We start from the raw sequence: 15371 nt of genomic DNA on the forward strand, positions 1-15371 counted from the left end.
GAGGAGGAGGAGGAGGAGAAGAGCAAACGGAAGAAGGAAAAGAAGGAATAAGGAAGAGGAGGAAGAAGATTACGAGAGGAAGAAGGAGGAAGAGGTGTGTGTGTGTGTGTGTGTGTGTGTGTGACCCTGTATAATAATGAGAAATACACATCAGCAAAATAATAATAATGATAATGATAATAATGAAAAAAAAAGAAATGCAATACTATTTTCCGTTGCCATTTAAGTAAAGGATAATGTGAAATTTCTCTTGTTTTTATTTATATGTTTATTATGATATTATTCAGTGAGTTTTACGTTCTGCTTTATAAAAAATAGTTCTAATGATTCACCAACTCGGAGCTTTTAAAACGAATGATCACATTTCTCTTCGATATTCATTCATTCATAAAAGACAAATTTTTGACAAGGCTTTATAAATCTTTACAGGCATTTCCAAGGGTAATTTTCTGACCCTGGTGGTAGTTTGATCCTTCTTCTGTGCCATGAACCTAAAAATACACTTCTTGGAACCCAATTGCTCTAACCTTAGACTAAACCTTTACTGATCACAAGGTTTCACAAATACACCTAAAAATATACTAATTATCATGGAATCCTAAACGTCAGCCTCATTAATGAAAACCTATTGTGCTCATGTGTTGCCGACAATCTAAAACAACATAACCTGTGCCACCAGATACCTCGGGAAGCTTTGCACACTAACACACGTGAACCCTGTATCAGAGAGCACTACCTTTAGAGCTATATACGATTATCAAGGCTACACAACAACAGCTATGGAGCATGAAGTCTTCCTCGCACTGGAGCACAGAACACCAGATGGAGACCACATGCAAGACAGGAATCTACACCATACAGTGACAGAATATAATGAGGTGTCCAGAGTTGGGGTGGAAGGGACAGACATTTTTTTTTTCTAGTTTGCTACACATTGCACGAAGAACCAGAAACACAAGGCAGAGGAATAGCAGCTGGGAGCCAAACTGTATATTCCCTTGGGTGTGTATAGCCTTGCCTGCCTTGCTCAGTACAAACTAGTAAAAAAATGGCTGTGTCCCTTATGTTCCTTCTCCCCCGAACACCTAATATGTGTGCACAGCAAGCATATATAGGAGAGAGGTATTAAATCATATAGTGCTGCAACAAACTACTATGGTCATTTTTTCTTATAGCAATGGAAGCAGTAAAAAAAAAAATAAATAAATAAAAAAAAAATAAATAAGCTAATCGATGGTCCTATGAAAAGAAGTATATAGAGTTGGCAGAGGAGAGGTGTCCTTATACTTCCTCCTCTCTTGAAGGAGGTCAAGTCATAGGCAGGAGGAAATGCAGACAAAGGGAGGCTGTTTGAGAGTTTACCAGTTAAGAGTGATGAAAGAATGAAGATGCTGGTTAACTCTTGCATAAGGAATTTGGACAGTATAGGGCTGAGCAAGAGTAAAAAGTTGAGTGCAGCTGTTATATTGCTGACAGACTAAATAGATTATCACATACAAGAGTATACATATCACTACAAACATTTATAATATAGTAAATGTTGGTCTGAATAATAAAATAAATCCTCTACTGCATCACATGAAACCAAGCATGGTCAGACGTCGGGCATTACTGAACATATAAATAGGTATAGTTTCCAACGCTGGCCAGAAGTATACAACTCTAGCGGCTCCAACTTCACACCCTTGTAAAACACCTCATCACTCCCTATGGCTCATCAATACAGGTAACATAAGCCTCTGCATGTCTGGAGAGCACCATCGTTTGTAGTCAACATGATTTCCTCGTCTTTTTCCCTTTTTTTTGACAGCGAGGGAGGGAGCTCAAAGGTTACAAAACAGAAGACGCATCATGAAAGCCTGCAAGACGCTGCTCCCACAAAAAATAAAAAAAAATGAGGGACCAGAGAGTGACGTCAATTTCAGCTGGATCACAACATGGTACTAGTCAACGAAGAGGAACATTTAACAGAGCGTGCAGTGCCTCAAATTCGCCCAATGATATCTTTAGGCAGTGAAGAAAGGGACATCTTGACAACCCTACACTGAATACCTAATCTAATAGTGTCCTCTGCATGGTGGGGATACAAAACTACCAAGGACTTTCTTTTCCTCTTCTTTCAGTTTAATGTCCTTATTTTCCCTTATGGTGTTGGATCGGCAAGGAATCCCTCCCACTCCTGACAACCATATACTCTCTGTTCCCTGACGTCCGTCCCGCATGTCTTCATTCGCCTACCTTACCAATATTCATGAACCAAAGGCAGTGAAAAAAGATACAAATACAACTTAAAACACACCCCACAGCCCTATGCTTCGCCACGCCACGCCCAAGCCTTCACATTACTTATTGACCGGCTGCAGGAGGTCCAGGACTTGGTTGATGTCTCCCTGCTTCATCTCCAGCAGGTTGGTCAGCCAGCCTCCCTCGTTGCTGTAGCCCATCGCTGACATCTGCTCCAAGGACTGCTGGATCTTGGGGTCTGTGTGCGGGAAAGGTGAAATGTAGGAGTTTGCACTGATGACCATAGCAAATTAGGGGAAAGAAAAGAGGGAGAGAAAGGGGGACACTGGACTTGCCACTAACCAGGATATAAAATGTAGGACTTTGGATTGATGGACATAGCAAAAAAGGAAGAGATGGAGAGAAAGGGAGAAAACTGGATTTGTTACTAACCAGGATATAAAATGAAAGACTTTGCATTGATGGCCATAGCAAAAAAGGGAAAGAAAAGAGGGAAAGGAAGAAAACGACTTGCCACTAACCAGGATATAGAATGAAAGACTTAGTAAAGATTGACATAGCAAAAAAGGGAGAGAAAAGAGGGAAAGGGAGAAAACTGGACTTGCCACTAACCAGGATATAGAATGAAAGACTTAGTAAAGATTGACATAGCAAAAAAGGGAAAGAAAAGAGGGAAAGGAAGAAAACGACTTGCCACTAACCAGGATATAGAATGAAAGACTTTGCATTGATGGACATAGCAGCAAAGGGACAGAAGAGAGGGAGAGAAAGGGGGAAAACTGGACTAGCTACTAACCAGGATATAAAATGATAGACTTTGCACTGATGGACATAACAAAAAGAAAGAGAGCAAGAGATAGAGACAGCGAGGCAGAGAGAAAGACTGCAAGAAACAGCAAGAGAAAGAGACACTGAGAGACAGACAAAGACAAAAAGACAGCAAGAAAAAAACAGGAAGAGACAGAGACGACAGCAAGAGAAAGAGACACTGAGAGACAGACAGCAAGAAACAGGAAGAGAAAGACAGTGAGAGACAGAGACAGATAGCAAGAGAAAGAGACACTGAGAGACAGAAAAAGACAGAAAGACAGCAAGAAAAAAACAGGAAGAGACAGAGACGACAGCAAGAGAAAGAGACACTGAGAGACAGACAGCAAGAAACAGGAAGAGAAAGACAGTTAGAGACAGAGACAGATAGCAAGAGAAAGACACTGAGAGACAAGACAAAGACAAAAAGACAGCAAGAAAAAAACAGGAAGAGACAGAGACGACAGCAAGAGAAAGAGACACTGAGAGACAGACAGCAAGAAACAGGAAGAGAAAGACAGTGAGAGACAGAGACAGATAGCAAGAAAGAAACAGGAAGACAAAGAGACAGTGAGAGACAGACAGAGACAGACAGCAAGAAAGAAATAGGAAGAGAAAGAGACAGTGAGAGACAGACAGAGAGAGACAGACAGCAAGAAAGAAATAGGAAGAGAAAGAGACAGTGAGAGACAGACAGCAAGAAAGAAATAGGAAGAGAAAGAGACAGTGAGAGACAGACAGAGAGAGACAGACAGCAAGAAAGAAATAGGAAGAGAAAGAGACAGTGAGAGACAGACAGAGAGAGACAGACAGCAAGAAAGAAATAGGAAGAGAAAGAGACAGTGAGAGACAGACAGACAGAGACAGACAGCAAGAAAGAAATAGGAAGAGAAAGAGACAGTGAGAGACAGACAGACAGAGACAGACAGCAAGAAAGAAATAGGAAGAAAAAGAGACAGTGAGAGACAGACAGACAGAGACAGACAGCAAGAAAGAAACAGGAAGACAAAGAGACAGTGAGAGACAGACAGAGAGAGACAGACAGCAAGAAAGAAATAGGAAGAGAAAGAGACAGTGAGAGACAGACAGAGAGAGACAGACAGCAAGAAAGAAATAGGAAGAGAAAGAGACAGTGAGAGACAGACAGAGAGAGACAGACAGCAAGAAAGAAATAGGAAGAGAAAGAGACAGTGAGAGACAGACAGAGACAGACAGCAAGAAAGAAATAGGAAGAGAAAGAGACAGTGAGAGACAGACAGACAGAGACAGACAGCAAGAAAGAAACAGGAAGACAAAGAGACAGTGAGAGACAGACAGAGACAGACAGAGACAGACAGAGACAGACAGCAAGAAAGAAATAGGAAGAGAAAGAGACAGTGAGAGACAGACAGCAAGAAACAGCAAGAAAAACAGATGGTGAGAGACAGCGATATATATATATAGAGAGAGAGAGAGAGAGAGAGAGAGAGAGAGAGAGAGAGAGAGAGAGAGAGAGAGAGAGAGAGAGAGAGAGAGAGAGAGAGAGAGAGAGAGAGAGAGAGAGAGAGAGAGAGAGAGAGAGAGAGAGAGAGAGAGAGAGAGAGAGAGAGAGAGAGAGAGAGAGAGAGAGAGAGAGAGAGAGAGAGAGAGAGAGAGAGAGAGAGAGAGAGAGAGAGAGAGAGAGAGAGAGAGAGAGAGAGAGAGAGAGAGAGAGAGAGAGAGAGAGAGAGAGAGAGAGAGAGAGAGAGAGAGAGAGAGAGAGAGAGAGAGAGAGAGAGAGAGAGAGAGAGAGAGAGAGAGAGAGAGAGAGAGAGAGAGAGAGAGAGAGAGAGAGAGAGAGAGAGAGAGAGAGAGAGAGAGAGAGAGAGAGAGAGAGAGAGAGAGAGAGAGAGAGAGAGAGAGAGAGAGAGAGAGAGAGAGAGAGAGAGAGAGAAAAAAAAAAAAAAAAAAAACAGACTCGCTACTTACCAGGATGAGGCGTGAGCTCCTTCAGACTTGGGTAGGACACTGGCTTATCATTTGGTGGGGTCTTGGGTCTGACCCCGGAGGCTGAGGCAGGCTCACTCGTCTCCTGATTCACTAGCATCCAGTCCTCGGGTTCAGGGGACCCAGTGTGACCCTCTGCCTGCCCCCCTGCGACCTGGCTAACTGGGGCTGGTGCTGGGCTTGCGACATCCATAGCCTCGACATCCTTGGTACTTGGCGTCTGTGGTTCTGCAGGTTCCTCGGTCTGCACCTCCATGTTCACGCTTCCGGAGGCCAAGGAGGAAGGTGTGGACTCTGGTTGCTTGGTGGGGCTGGTTGGGGCTGGTGAGGCGTTGCTCTGTGGGGTGGGTGCGTTTTCCCCGAGGCTGCAGCGCTGGCGAATCCCATTGTGCTCCACGGCCACCTCCACGTCAATGCCTGAGGGAGAACCACATGCAGGGGGTTGGTTGGGTGCTGTTCTGTATCTTACTGTAGAGGACACAGATGAAGAAGAAAAAAGGATGTTACACTCTGCTATCAAAATTACCAAATGCCTAAGAGAACCACATGCATGGGTTATTCGTGTGTTGTTCTGTATTTTACTGTAAGAGGGACAGATGCAGAAGAAACTTTCAACAAAACAAAAAAAGTCCATGACACTCTGCTACCAAAATTACCAAATGCCTAAGAGAAGAACTGCATGCATGGGTTGTGTGTGTGTTGTTCTATATCTTACTGTAAAAGAGACAGATGCAGAAGAAGCTTAAAAAAAAGAAAAAAACAAATCACCTACCGAGAGGGTCCAGCATGTTGGCAACCGTCTCCCCAACGTTCCTCAGGTACTCCTCCCTGACAAACTGCCCTCCCTGCTCGCTCTTCTGCTCCTCTGCTGTACCCTGCTTGGGGCCGTCCTGGCTGGCACTGGCAGAGTGGGAGGAGGAGGAGCTGGAGGAGGAGGAGGAGGTTGATGTGGTGGCGTTCGGTCCCTGCTGGCCAGACCAAGCTGTCCAGATTCCACGCATGACATTGGCGAGATGGTCGGAGGCGTAGTGCGTGGCAAAGTGGTGGGCCTGCTGGGCGGCCTGCTGAGCAGCCTGCTGTGCCATCTGCTGTACCTGCTCCGGGGTTGGTACACCAGTGTCCTCACCCATGAAGGGGCAAGCAGAACCCTCCGCATTCAGCCAAGGGCACCCACTCTCATCCTTGGGGCTCTTGTCATTACTCTGTTGTTGCTGGGACTGTTGCTGCTGGGACTGCTGGGACTGTTGTTGCTGGGGCTGCTCAGATGATGACTGCTGCTGCTGCTGTTGCTGACATCCAGAGTCTGAGCCCATGGTCTGCCCCTGACCGCAGCCAGCCCAGTTCTTCCCAGACCAGCCTCGCCCCCACCACCCTGGCCAGGCTCCACGGCCCCGACCACCACCTCCATGCCCCCGCCTGTGGCAGCGCCCACGTGGACCGCCAAAGCCAAACCAAGCCCCTCCACCAGTCCCAGGACCAGCAGCACCACAGCCACTGAAGGAGCTGGACTGGAAAGTACCTCCACCAGCATCACCGCCTTGCATCCCAAAGTGAGTTGAATACTGGCCCGGCCCTTCCTCTCTCTCCTTCCAGAAGAACCTTGGAGCTCCCTGCAGAAAGAGGGTATAACACGTCACATTAATTCCTCATATAACTGGAGGTTTGGTTAGCCAATTCACCTGCAATTTGAGTTATTGTCTGCAGCCTCAAAATGAAAAAGACGGAGCAAATAAGTAAATAAATGCAGTACTGAAGAGATTTTGACTAATTGATTGCTTGTGGTGTTCCATCATGGCACCACAACTACCATGGTCATATGGCACAAAAAAAAAATATATATATATAAAACAGCTTGACGAAAACAAATGACGAAAGAAACAGCAAGAAGGGACATTGTGAGAGGCAACAGGAAAGTGGAATACAGCACAGTGGAGGAGCGATCTTACTGTAGGTCTTGACTCGGAAAATTCATACATGCTTCTTTACTACTGAGACTCTATACAGCAAAGTGAGGTCATTCTTTGTTGATTTATACCATAAGGTGCTGGCTATCATGTGTTTGAAAATACCCTAAACTTAACCTAACCTAACAAAACAGCAAACAAATAAGCTTCCTTACTAATGAGACTTTCTATACAACAAAGTGAGGTCATTCAGTAGCAGAGGAGTGATCTTCGTGCCCCAGAAGAGGACGTTCCAACACTTACAGGGTCTTGTGGCTTGGGCAGGCGGATCATCTTGTGCTCCTTATGCATTCCCTTGGTCTCGCAGGCGCCGCACAGGTCGTAGTCCGGGCAGGCAACGCAGCGGTAGCGGAAGCCCTGGACGACACCACTGCAGCCATCGCAGGTCACGCCAAGATGGATGTCTCCTACCTGGTTCCCTGGGGTCAGAAAATCTCGGGTAAGTTCTTTTGATGTTACTACAGGAAAGATTTATTTTCTTTTTTAACCCCTTGGATGTGGATTTCCTACAAGAAGACACCACCCAGCTACAGGAATGGAACAAAAAGTGGCTGCTACAATTCAATGAGGAAAAATGTAAAGTCATGCACCATTGGGAGGGGATATCCAGCATACCAGTGCCACATGGGAAACACTAAACTATCCACCACAGAGGCAGTGAAAGACCTGGGAATGAATGTTACCAGGCTACCAGTGAAGGGATATCCAGCACACCAATACCACATGGGAAACACTAAACTATCCACCAGAGGCAGTGAAAGACCTGGGAATGAATGTTACCAGGCTACCAGTGAAGGGATATCCAGCACACCAATACCACATGGGAAACACTAAACTATCCACCAGAGGCAGAGAAAGACCTGGGAGCAAATGTTACCAGGCTACCAGTGAAGGCCAAATCCGTGCCAATCGCAGCGGACGGGTTAAACATCAGAGAGCAAAGAAAGGAGTCTCAGTTTAGTGCCCTTGATATTGCTTAAGGAGGTTGTTTTGTTTTCTTTTTTATAAACACCAGAAATCAAAGGAAGGGGAGTCTCCACTAAGTTCCCTTGATATCACCAGGGAAAGCTTATCTATTTTCTTTATTTAAACACCTGAGACAAAAGGAAGGGAAGTCTTTATCAACTTCCCTTGATATCACCAGGGAAAGCTTATCTATTTTCTTTATTTAAACACCTGAGACAAAAGGAAGGGAAGTCTTTATCAACTTCCCTTGATATCACCAGGGAAAGCTTATCTATTTTCTTTATTTAAACACCTGAGACAAAAGGAAGGGAAGTCTTTATCAACTTCCCTTGATATCACCAGGGAAAGCTTATCTATTTTCTTTATTTAAACACCAGAGACAAAAGGAAGGGAAGTCTTAGTCAACTTCCCTTGATATCACCAGGGAAAGCTTATCTATTTTCTTTATTTAAACACCAGAGACAAAAGGAAGGGAAATCTTAGTCAACTTCCCTTGATATCACCAGGGAAAGCTTATCTATTTTCTTTATTTAAACACCAGAGACAAAAGGAAGGGAAGTCTTAATCAACTTCCCTTGATATCACCAGGGAAAGCTTATCTATTTTCTTTATTTAAACACCTGAGACAAAAGGAAGGGAAGTCTTTATCAACTTCCCTTGATATCACCGGGGAAAGCTTATCTATTTTCTTTATTTAAACACCTGAGACAAAAGGAAGGGAAGTCTTTATCAACTTCCCTTGATATCACCAGGGAAAGCTTATCTATTTTCTTTATTTAAACACCAGAGACAAAAGGAAGGGAAGTCTTTATCAACTTCCCTTGATATCACCAGGGAAAGCTTATCTATTTTCTTTATTTAAACACCAGAGACAAAAGGAAGGGAAGTCTTAATCAACTTCCCTTGATATCACCAGGGAAAGCTTATCTATTTTCTTTATTTAAACACCAGAGACAAAAGGAAGGGAAATCTTAGTCAACTTCCCTTGATATCACCAGGGAAAGCTTATCTATTTTCTTTATTTAAACACCAGAGACAAAAGGAAGGGAAGTCTTAATCAACTTCCCTTGATATCACCAGGGAAAGCTTATCTATTTTCTTTATTTAAACACCTGAGACAAAAGGAAGGGAAATCTTAGTCAACTTCCCTTGATATCACCAGGGAAAGCTTATCTAATTTCTTTATTTAAACACCAGAGACAAAAGGAAGGGAAGTCTTTATCAACTTCCCTTGATATCACCAGGGAAAGCTTATCTATTTTCTTTATTTAAACACCAGAGACAAAAGGAAGGAAGTCTTAATCAACTTCCCTTGATATCACCAGGAAAGCTTATCTATTTTCTTTATTTAAACACCTGAGACAAAAGGAAGGAAGTCTTAATCAACTTCCCTTGATATCACCAGGAAAGCTTATCTATTTTCTTTATTTAAACACCTGAGACAAAAGGAAGGGAAGTCTTAATCAACTTCCCTTGATATCACCAGGAAAAGCTTATCTATTTTCTTTATTTAAACACCTGAGACAAAAGGAAGGGAAGTCTTAATCAACTTCCCTTGATATCACCAGGAAAAGCTTATCTATTTTCTTTATTTAAACACCTGAGACAAAAGGAAGGGAAGTCTTTATCAACTTCCCTTGATATCACCGGGGAAAGCTTATCTATTTTCTTTATTTAAACACCTGAGACAAAAGGAAGGAAATCTTTATCAACTTCCTTGATATCACCGGGGAAAGCTTATCTATTTTCTTTATTTAAACACCTGAGACAAAAGGAAGGGAAATCTTTATCAACTTCCCTTGATATCACCGGGGAAAGCTTATCTATTTTCTTTATTTAAACACCTGAGACAAAAGGAAGGGAAGTCTTTATCAACTTCCCTTGATATCACCAGGGAAAGCTTATCTATTTTCTTTATTTAAACACCAGAGACAAAAGGAAGGGAAGTCTTAATCAACTTCCCTTGATATCACCAGGGAAAGCTTATCTATTTTCTTTATTTAAACACCTGAGACAAAAGGAAGGGAAGTCTTTATCAACTTCCCTTGATATCACCGGGGAAAGCTTATCTATTTTCTTTATTTAAACACCTGAGACAAAAGGAAGGGAAGTCTTTATCAACTTCCCTTGATATCACCACAGGGAGTTTATTTTCATCTATTTTTCTTTCTCTTTATAACACATGAGACCAAGGGAGGGAAAAGAGGAAGCCATAGAATAAAGAAAGGGAATATGTCAGATAAGACTTGTTGCTTATAAAGGAGAGGTTCTGCTCGGACATTTTTTTTCCCTCTTTATGAAGCAGGAGGCAGGGCAAGGGAGGAAAAGAATGCAACACACCACGCCACTCCCACAAATAGAAGACAGACCAAGGTGCTAACAGAGTGGATGACTACTGGGCAAGGGAGGAAAAGAATGCAACACACCACGCCACTCCCACAAATAGAAGACAGACCAAGGTGCTAACGGAGTGGATGACTACTGGGCAAGCTCCCACAAATAGAAGACAGACCAAGGTGCTAACGGAGTGGATGACTACTGGGCAAGACAGCTGGTTGGCAAGGGACTGAATGTGGAGGCAGGGCAAGGGAGGGAAAGAATGCAACACACCAATCCCACAAATAGAAGAGACTGAGGTGCTAACAGAGTGGATGACTACTGGGCGACACAGCTGGTTGGCAAGGGAATGAATGTGGCCAGAAGGAGTGCTGGAACAGGGAGAATTAGGGACGTTCCTGCCTTTGCCACACCTATAAGAAAAGTTCTGTGGTGTTTGAAAAATAGATACCCCCAAAAATAAACTAACAGCTGGTAGGGGAGGAACTGAACGTGGCCAGAGGGAGTGATGGGACAGGGAGAATTATAGACAGTTCTGCCTTTGCCAAACCCATAGGGAAAATTCTGTGGTGTTTAAGATATAAATACCCCAAAATCATAAACTGACAGCTGGTTGGCAAGGGACTGAACGTGGCCAGAGGGAGTGCTGGAACAGGGAGAATTCGGGACGTTCCTGCCTTTGCCATACCTAGAGGAAAAATTCTGAGGTGTTTGAAATATAGATACCCAAAAAATAAACTGACAGCTGGTTGGCAAGGGACTGAATGTGGCCAGAGGGAGTGATGGAACAGGGAGAATTCGGGACGTTCCTGCCTTTGCCATACCTAGAGGAAAAATTCTGAGGTGTTTGAAATATAGATACCCAAAAAATAAACTGACAGCTGGTAGGGGAGGAACTGAATGTGGCCAGAGGGAGTGATGGAATAGGGAGAATTAAACACTTCTGCCTTTGCCACACCCATAGGAAAAATTCTGTGGTGTTTAAGATATAAATACCCCAAAATAATAAATGACAGCTGGTTGGCAAGGGTCTGAATGTGGCCAGAGGGAGTGATGGAATAGGGAGAATTAAACACTTCTGCCTTTGCCACACCCATAGGAAAAATGCTGTGGTGTTTAAGATATAAATACCCCAAAAAGTAAACTAAAACCGAAGAAAATACAAATGCTTCAACCTCTAAAACTAGCAGCAGGGTTCCATAAAAAAGGACTTTAAGGTTCAATTCACACAAGCACTATATTCCTGTAGTGCTGCAGGTGAACCATATAGGGTAAGAATGTAAAGGAAAAACACTATAGCATGAAGACAGGCCTCCTATACAGCCTACCGCACAGCCATTCTAACGTACAGAAAAAATATGTTCATGTGACGCAACCCTAAGAGGACACACCATAAACAGATGAGTTGATGATAGCCAAATGCCTCGCCAAATCTGTAAATCTTTATATCTACGCACCTGGACGTCCGCCGGTGCCAGGCTCTGGGCGGCCGCTGCTCTCCGACACGTTGATTCGTACCAACTGGGCATTCTGGTTGCTCAGGCTGTCTGCTACGGCCTCCATCAGTTCGTCGTCGGTGGAGATGACGATGGCATCCCCCTCGGAGTCTAAAATGAAGAAGAGTGGTGTGATTTTTTTTTTTTTTTTTTATACATTAAAATAAGGATCACGAAAAAAAAAAAAAAAAAAGCTTCTATTCGCCTCCTAAACACATAAGACCAAGTATGGCAAGAATAAGGAAAAATGGAGTGTGGTGAGTTAGTAGTGACACCTAAAGAAGTACATTTAGTAGTAGAGAAGAGTAGCTCTCTCTCTGAAAAAAACTTCTTAAATCTTGAATTAAAATGGAGGAATCCCAGAGGGGGCATCAGAGGACACTAGAAGTAGAAACACCTCAAAGAAGTCATTTAGCCTAGAGGAGATTAAAAAACCCCTCGTGAAAGAGTTTAAATCACTGAAATCATGAGTCCAGTAGTAGAGCATCTATAAGGACACCAAGAGAGTAGAAACACCTCAAGAAGTCACATTTAGCTCGAGAGATGTGTTGATACTTCCCTCGTGAAAGAATAAATCATAGAAAGCAGGAAGGCCAGTGGTAGGGTATTTATAAGGGAGCCAAGAGATGAGAGACACCTTAAGAAGTCTTGATCCTCCCCTCGTGAAAGTATAGATCATAGAAAGCAGGAAGGCCAGTGGATAGGGTATTTATAAGGACCCCAAAAGATCACAGCTACCGTAAGAAGTCTTGATCCTCTCCTGGTGAAAGTATAAGGGCCAATTTTACAATCCAATGCAGCAAGTTTGTAAGCTCCCCAGCCAAACACAACACACAACGAAAATTCCTTGTATAGTGTTTGGCGTTGATATAAAATGTAGGAAATTTTAAGAATCCACACAGGAAATTTCTTTAATATCTGGTACCGAGTAGAAATAACGGATCATTGTGGAGAATATAGTTTGGTTTGGGCGCTTACAATGACTGTGCTGGACTGTCGAACCGACCCTAAATCACAGAAACCAGGGAGGCCAACTATAAGGAATGAAAGAGCTCAGACACCTACCCTTCCATGAGAGGACGGCATCTTGGTTCGCTAGGCCAAAGATGCTGCAGACCTTCTCCCTCAGCACCGAGTAGTTGGTGGCCACAGTCTCCGGCAGGGCAAAGCGCCGCACCTCCTGCCGGCCGCCACCCAGGTCCAGATACACCTTGAAACTCATATTGGCCTCCTCCGGCATGTTGGTGATGTCGCTGGTGCTCTCTTGTGATTCTCAGCAAACTAGAGGAAGAACACACAAATTAATTTTTTTTTTACGGTAATGGAAGCAGCTCAAAGGCAAATATTAAGAAAGAGAAGAGAAAAACAGCAAAAAAAGCCTGGTAATTCACCATTTTTCTAACCTGATAAGTCGTTATCTATAAAGTACATGACTAATTTTTTTATAATTTAGTTGCGTTTCACGGCAAACTAAAAGAAGACATGCTTATTTCACCTCTTTATCTAACCTCACCCTTGACTGCAGTTAGATAAGCTATCATCTATAAAATTCATGACTAATCTTCTCACCGTCTAGTTGTGTTTCTCATAGTTTTTGCTTAGGTTAGGTTAGTTCAATTAAGTTAGTTCGCTTAAGTTAGGTTAGTTAAGGTTAGTTCCTAGTCATCTGCACCTTTAATATATAGTTAAAGATCATGTATTTTTGCCCTTTAACCAAAACATAGAGGCATATATGGTATTTTGGGGTGGCGAAGCTAAACTAGACATATACCAAACAAACTAATACTCATGGTTCTTACTAATCCAAACACGACCATATGTTGTCATAAATTTGCTTAAGTTAGATTAGATTAGTTGTAAAGTCAAGTATTTTTGCCCTATACCCATAATATGAAGGTGTACATGGTATTTTGGGATGGCAAAGCTAAACTATACATTTACCATACAAAATAATACCCAGGAGTCTTACTAATCCAGACACGACCATATGTTTGATGTCTCAGAGAACAGCTGTCATAAATTTGCTTAGGTTGGGTTAGTCAGTTATAAATTAGGTTAGGTTAGTTTGCTTCAATTAGACTAGTTTGTTTAGGTTACTTTAGGTTAGTTTGCTTAGGTTAGGTTAGTTTGCTTAGGTTAGATTGGGGGCCTTGAGAAAAGTTGTTGTCAATATGAAATTCTAAACTAAAATGTAAAATAACAAGCAATTATACATATATATACAATTACACCCATGCCCAAGTAACTTAAGCCCCCCTATATGGCCCCTTGATTATGCAGACCCGTAGTTAAGTCAAAAGTACTGATTCTTGTTAATACAGCCTTTCCCGTATGATACATGTCCAATACAGCAGCTGTCACACATTATCACCCCATAAGACACGTATTGGCCTTGTCCACTACGCGTCACCATCTGCATGCCACTACTCTTTGATAAAACTAAAAATACATCAATGACTGTATGTTTTAAGGTTGTATATGCTTTGCCAATCCTGTATAAGACGGGAAATATACAAGATAAGAGATGTTTAAATGGCAGCTTTCTCAATTACTCTCTTAACCTGTTTTTTTTATTTGTATTACTGTATTCATGACAGTGAGTTAGAAGGTTGTAGATGATTTGCCATTCCTGTATAAGACGGGAAACATACGAGAAAACGCAAAAATAACGTTAAAAATGGGAACTTCTCTCTTAATTTCTTCCTATCTCCATTTACACTATTTCTTAACCTATCTATGTCTGTCTTTCTTTTCTTTCTATCACTGTAAAAGACGAGAACTATACGAGAAAACGGAGAAATAACGTAAAAATGGCAACCTCTCTCTCACTCAATTTCTTCCTCTCTGCAGTCTCCCTATATTCTTATGTTCTTATTATTTCTTAACCTATCTATGTCTGTCTTTCTTTTCTTTCTATCACTGTAAAAGACGAGAACTATACGAGAAAACGGAGAAATAACGTTAAAATGGCAATCTCTCTCACTCAATATCTATCTCTCAACATTTGTTCTATTTCTTTACCAATGTCTGTCTTTCTTTATCTTTTCATTACTATCTATCCACGTCTCTCTCTCCATTTACTCCTTCCCTTCTCTCTTATACTTACCAAAGCGGAAGCAAAATCAAGTCACTCGGGTCAAACACTTCCTCAAACAGCTTCTTCTCTTCCTCACTTCTCTATCACAACTGCTCTCCTGCTTCTCTTACCAGCTTATATATGGTGCACAATTCTCAAAGTCACTATATAAGAAGGTTCCAGGATATTCTAGTGTAATGGCGGCTGATGAGATACTAAAAGATGACTGTATGTGTGTCTGAAGGTGAATGTCTCTCCTTCTGTTCTGATGCGTCACAGCTGTTTGAGTTGTCATTCATGCGCATTGTTGCCACATCGCTATAAAAAAAACCCATTTCTGGCTCTTTAAATACAATGACACCTATTTTACTGCCTCTACCCTGTGTATTGATGTTGTTTGCTTCTGTTCAGGGGGGATGTTTTATGTGTACAAAGCTGGGTTCATGAAATATTCCTGTGTGAAGTTCCTTGTCTAGCTTCTGGTGGCTTGTCAGGGCTTATGTTAAAAACCCCATT

General features: G+C 42.4%; 1 protein-coding gene and 2 long non-coding RNA genes across 11 annotated transcripts; 1 reads left to right on the plus strand and 2 right to left on the minus strand.

Moving 5' to 3' along the window:
* Positions 1 to 250: 250 nt before the first annotated feature.
* Positions 251 to 15147, minus strand: LOC126980281 (sequestosome-1-like). Of its 3 annotated transcripts, none has more exons than XM_050829993.1 (7): positions 14987 to 15147; positions 12845 to 13060; positions 11741 to 11890; positions 7224 to 7399; positions 5789 to 6626; positions 4999 to 5484; positions 251 to 2482 (listed from the first exon to the last, which is right to left on the minus strand). In XM_050829993.1, exons 2-7 carry the CDS (start codon positions 13017 to 13019, stop codon positions 2343 to 2345), a joined length of 1965 nt encoding a protein of 654 aa, XP_050685950.1. In that variant the 5' UTR covers positions 13020 to 13060; positions 14987 to 15147; the 3' UTR covers positions 251 to 2342. The 3 variants fall into 3 exon arrangements, with proteins under 3 accessions (XP_050685950.1, XP_050685951.1, XP_050685949.1); XM_050829994.1 differs by having other exon boundaries at positions 4999 to 5433; positions 14886 to 15126; XM_050829992.1 differs by having other exon boundaries at positions 14886 to 15126.
* Positions 8045 to 10174, minus strand: LOC126980282 (uncharacterized). 7 transcript variants are annotated; one of them, XR_007733040.1, is made up of 3 exons: positions 9955 to 10066; positions 9547 to 9628; positions 8045 to 9058 (listed from the first exon to the last, which is right to left on the minus strand). It is a non-coding gene; the product is annotated as an uncharacterized LOC126980282 (long non-coding RNA). The 7 variants fall into 7 exon arrangements; XR_007733038.1 differs by having other exon boundaries at positions 9873 to 10007; XR_007733042.1 differs by lacking the exons at positions 9547 to 9628; positions 9955 to 10066 and adding an exon at positions 9791 to 9928 and having other exon boundaries at positions 8045 to 8566; positions 8649 to 9058.
* LOC126980283 (uncharacterized) lies at positions 10271 to 11731 on the plus strand. The gene is made up of 3 exons (XR_007733044.1): positions 10271 to 10405; positions 10463 to 10852; positions 11127 to 11731. It is a non-coding gene; the product is annotated as an uncharacterized LOC126980283 (long non-coding RNA).
* Positions 15148 to 15371: the final 224 nt, after the last annotated feature.

The sequence above is a fragment of the Eriocheir sinensis genome, chromosome 44 (assembly GCF_024679095.1).
Source record: "Eriocheir sinensis breed Jianghai 21 chromosome 44, ASM2467909v1, whole genome shotgun sequence".
Taxonomy (NCBI): Eukaryota; Metazoa; Arthropoda; class Malacostraca; order Decapoda; family Varunidae; genus Eriocheir; species Eriocheir sinensis.

Bases quoted from the DNA above. Each gene is read 5' to 3' on its own strand.
- LOC126980281 (XM_050829993.1), bottom strand. From the start codon at position 13,019: ATGCCGGAGGAGGCCAATATGAGTTTCAAGGTGTATCTGGACCTGGGT. The intron at 11,891-12,844 runs GTAGGTGTCTGA...TCTTCATTTTAG, and splicing joins TGCCGTCCTCTCATGGAAGG to ACTCCGAGGGGGATGCCATC. The intron at 5,485-5,788 runs GTAGGTGATTTG...TGTCCTCTACAG, and splicing joins CAACATGCTGGACCCTCTCG to TAAGATACAGAACAGCACCC.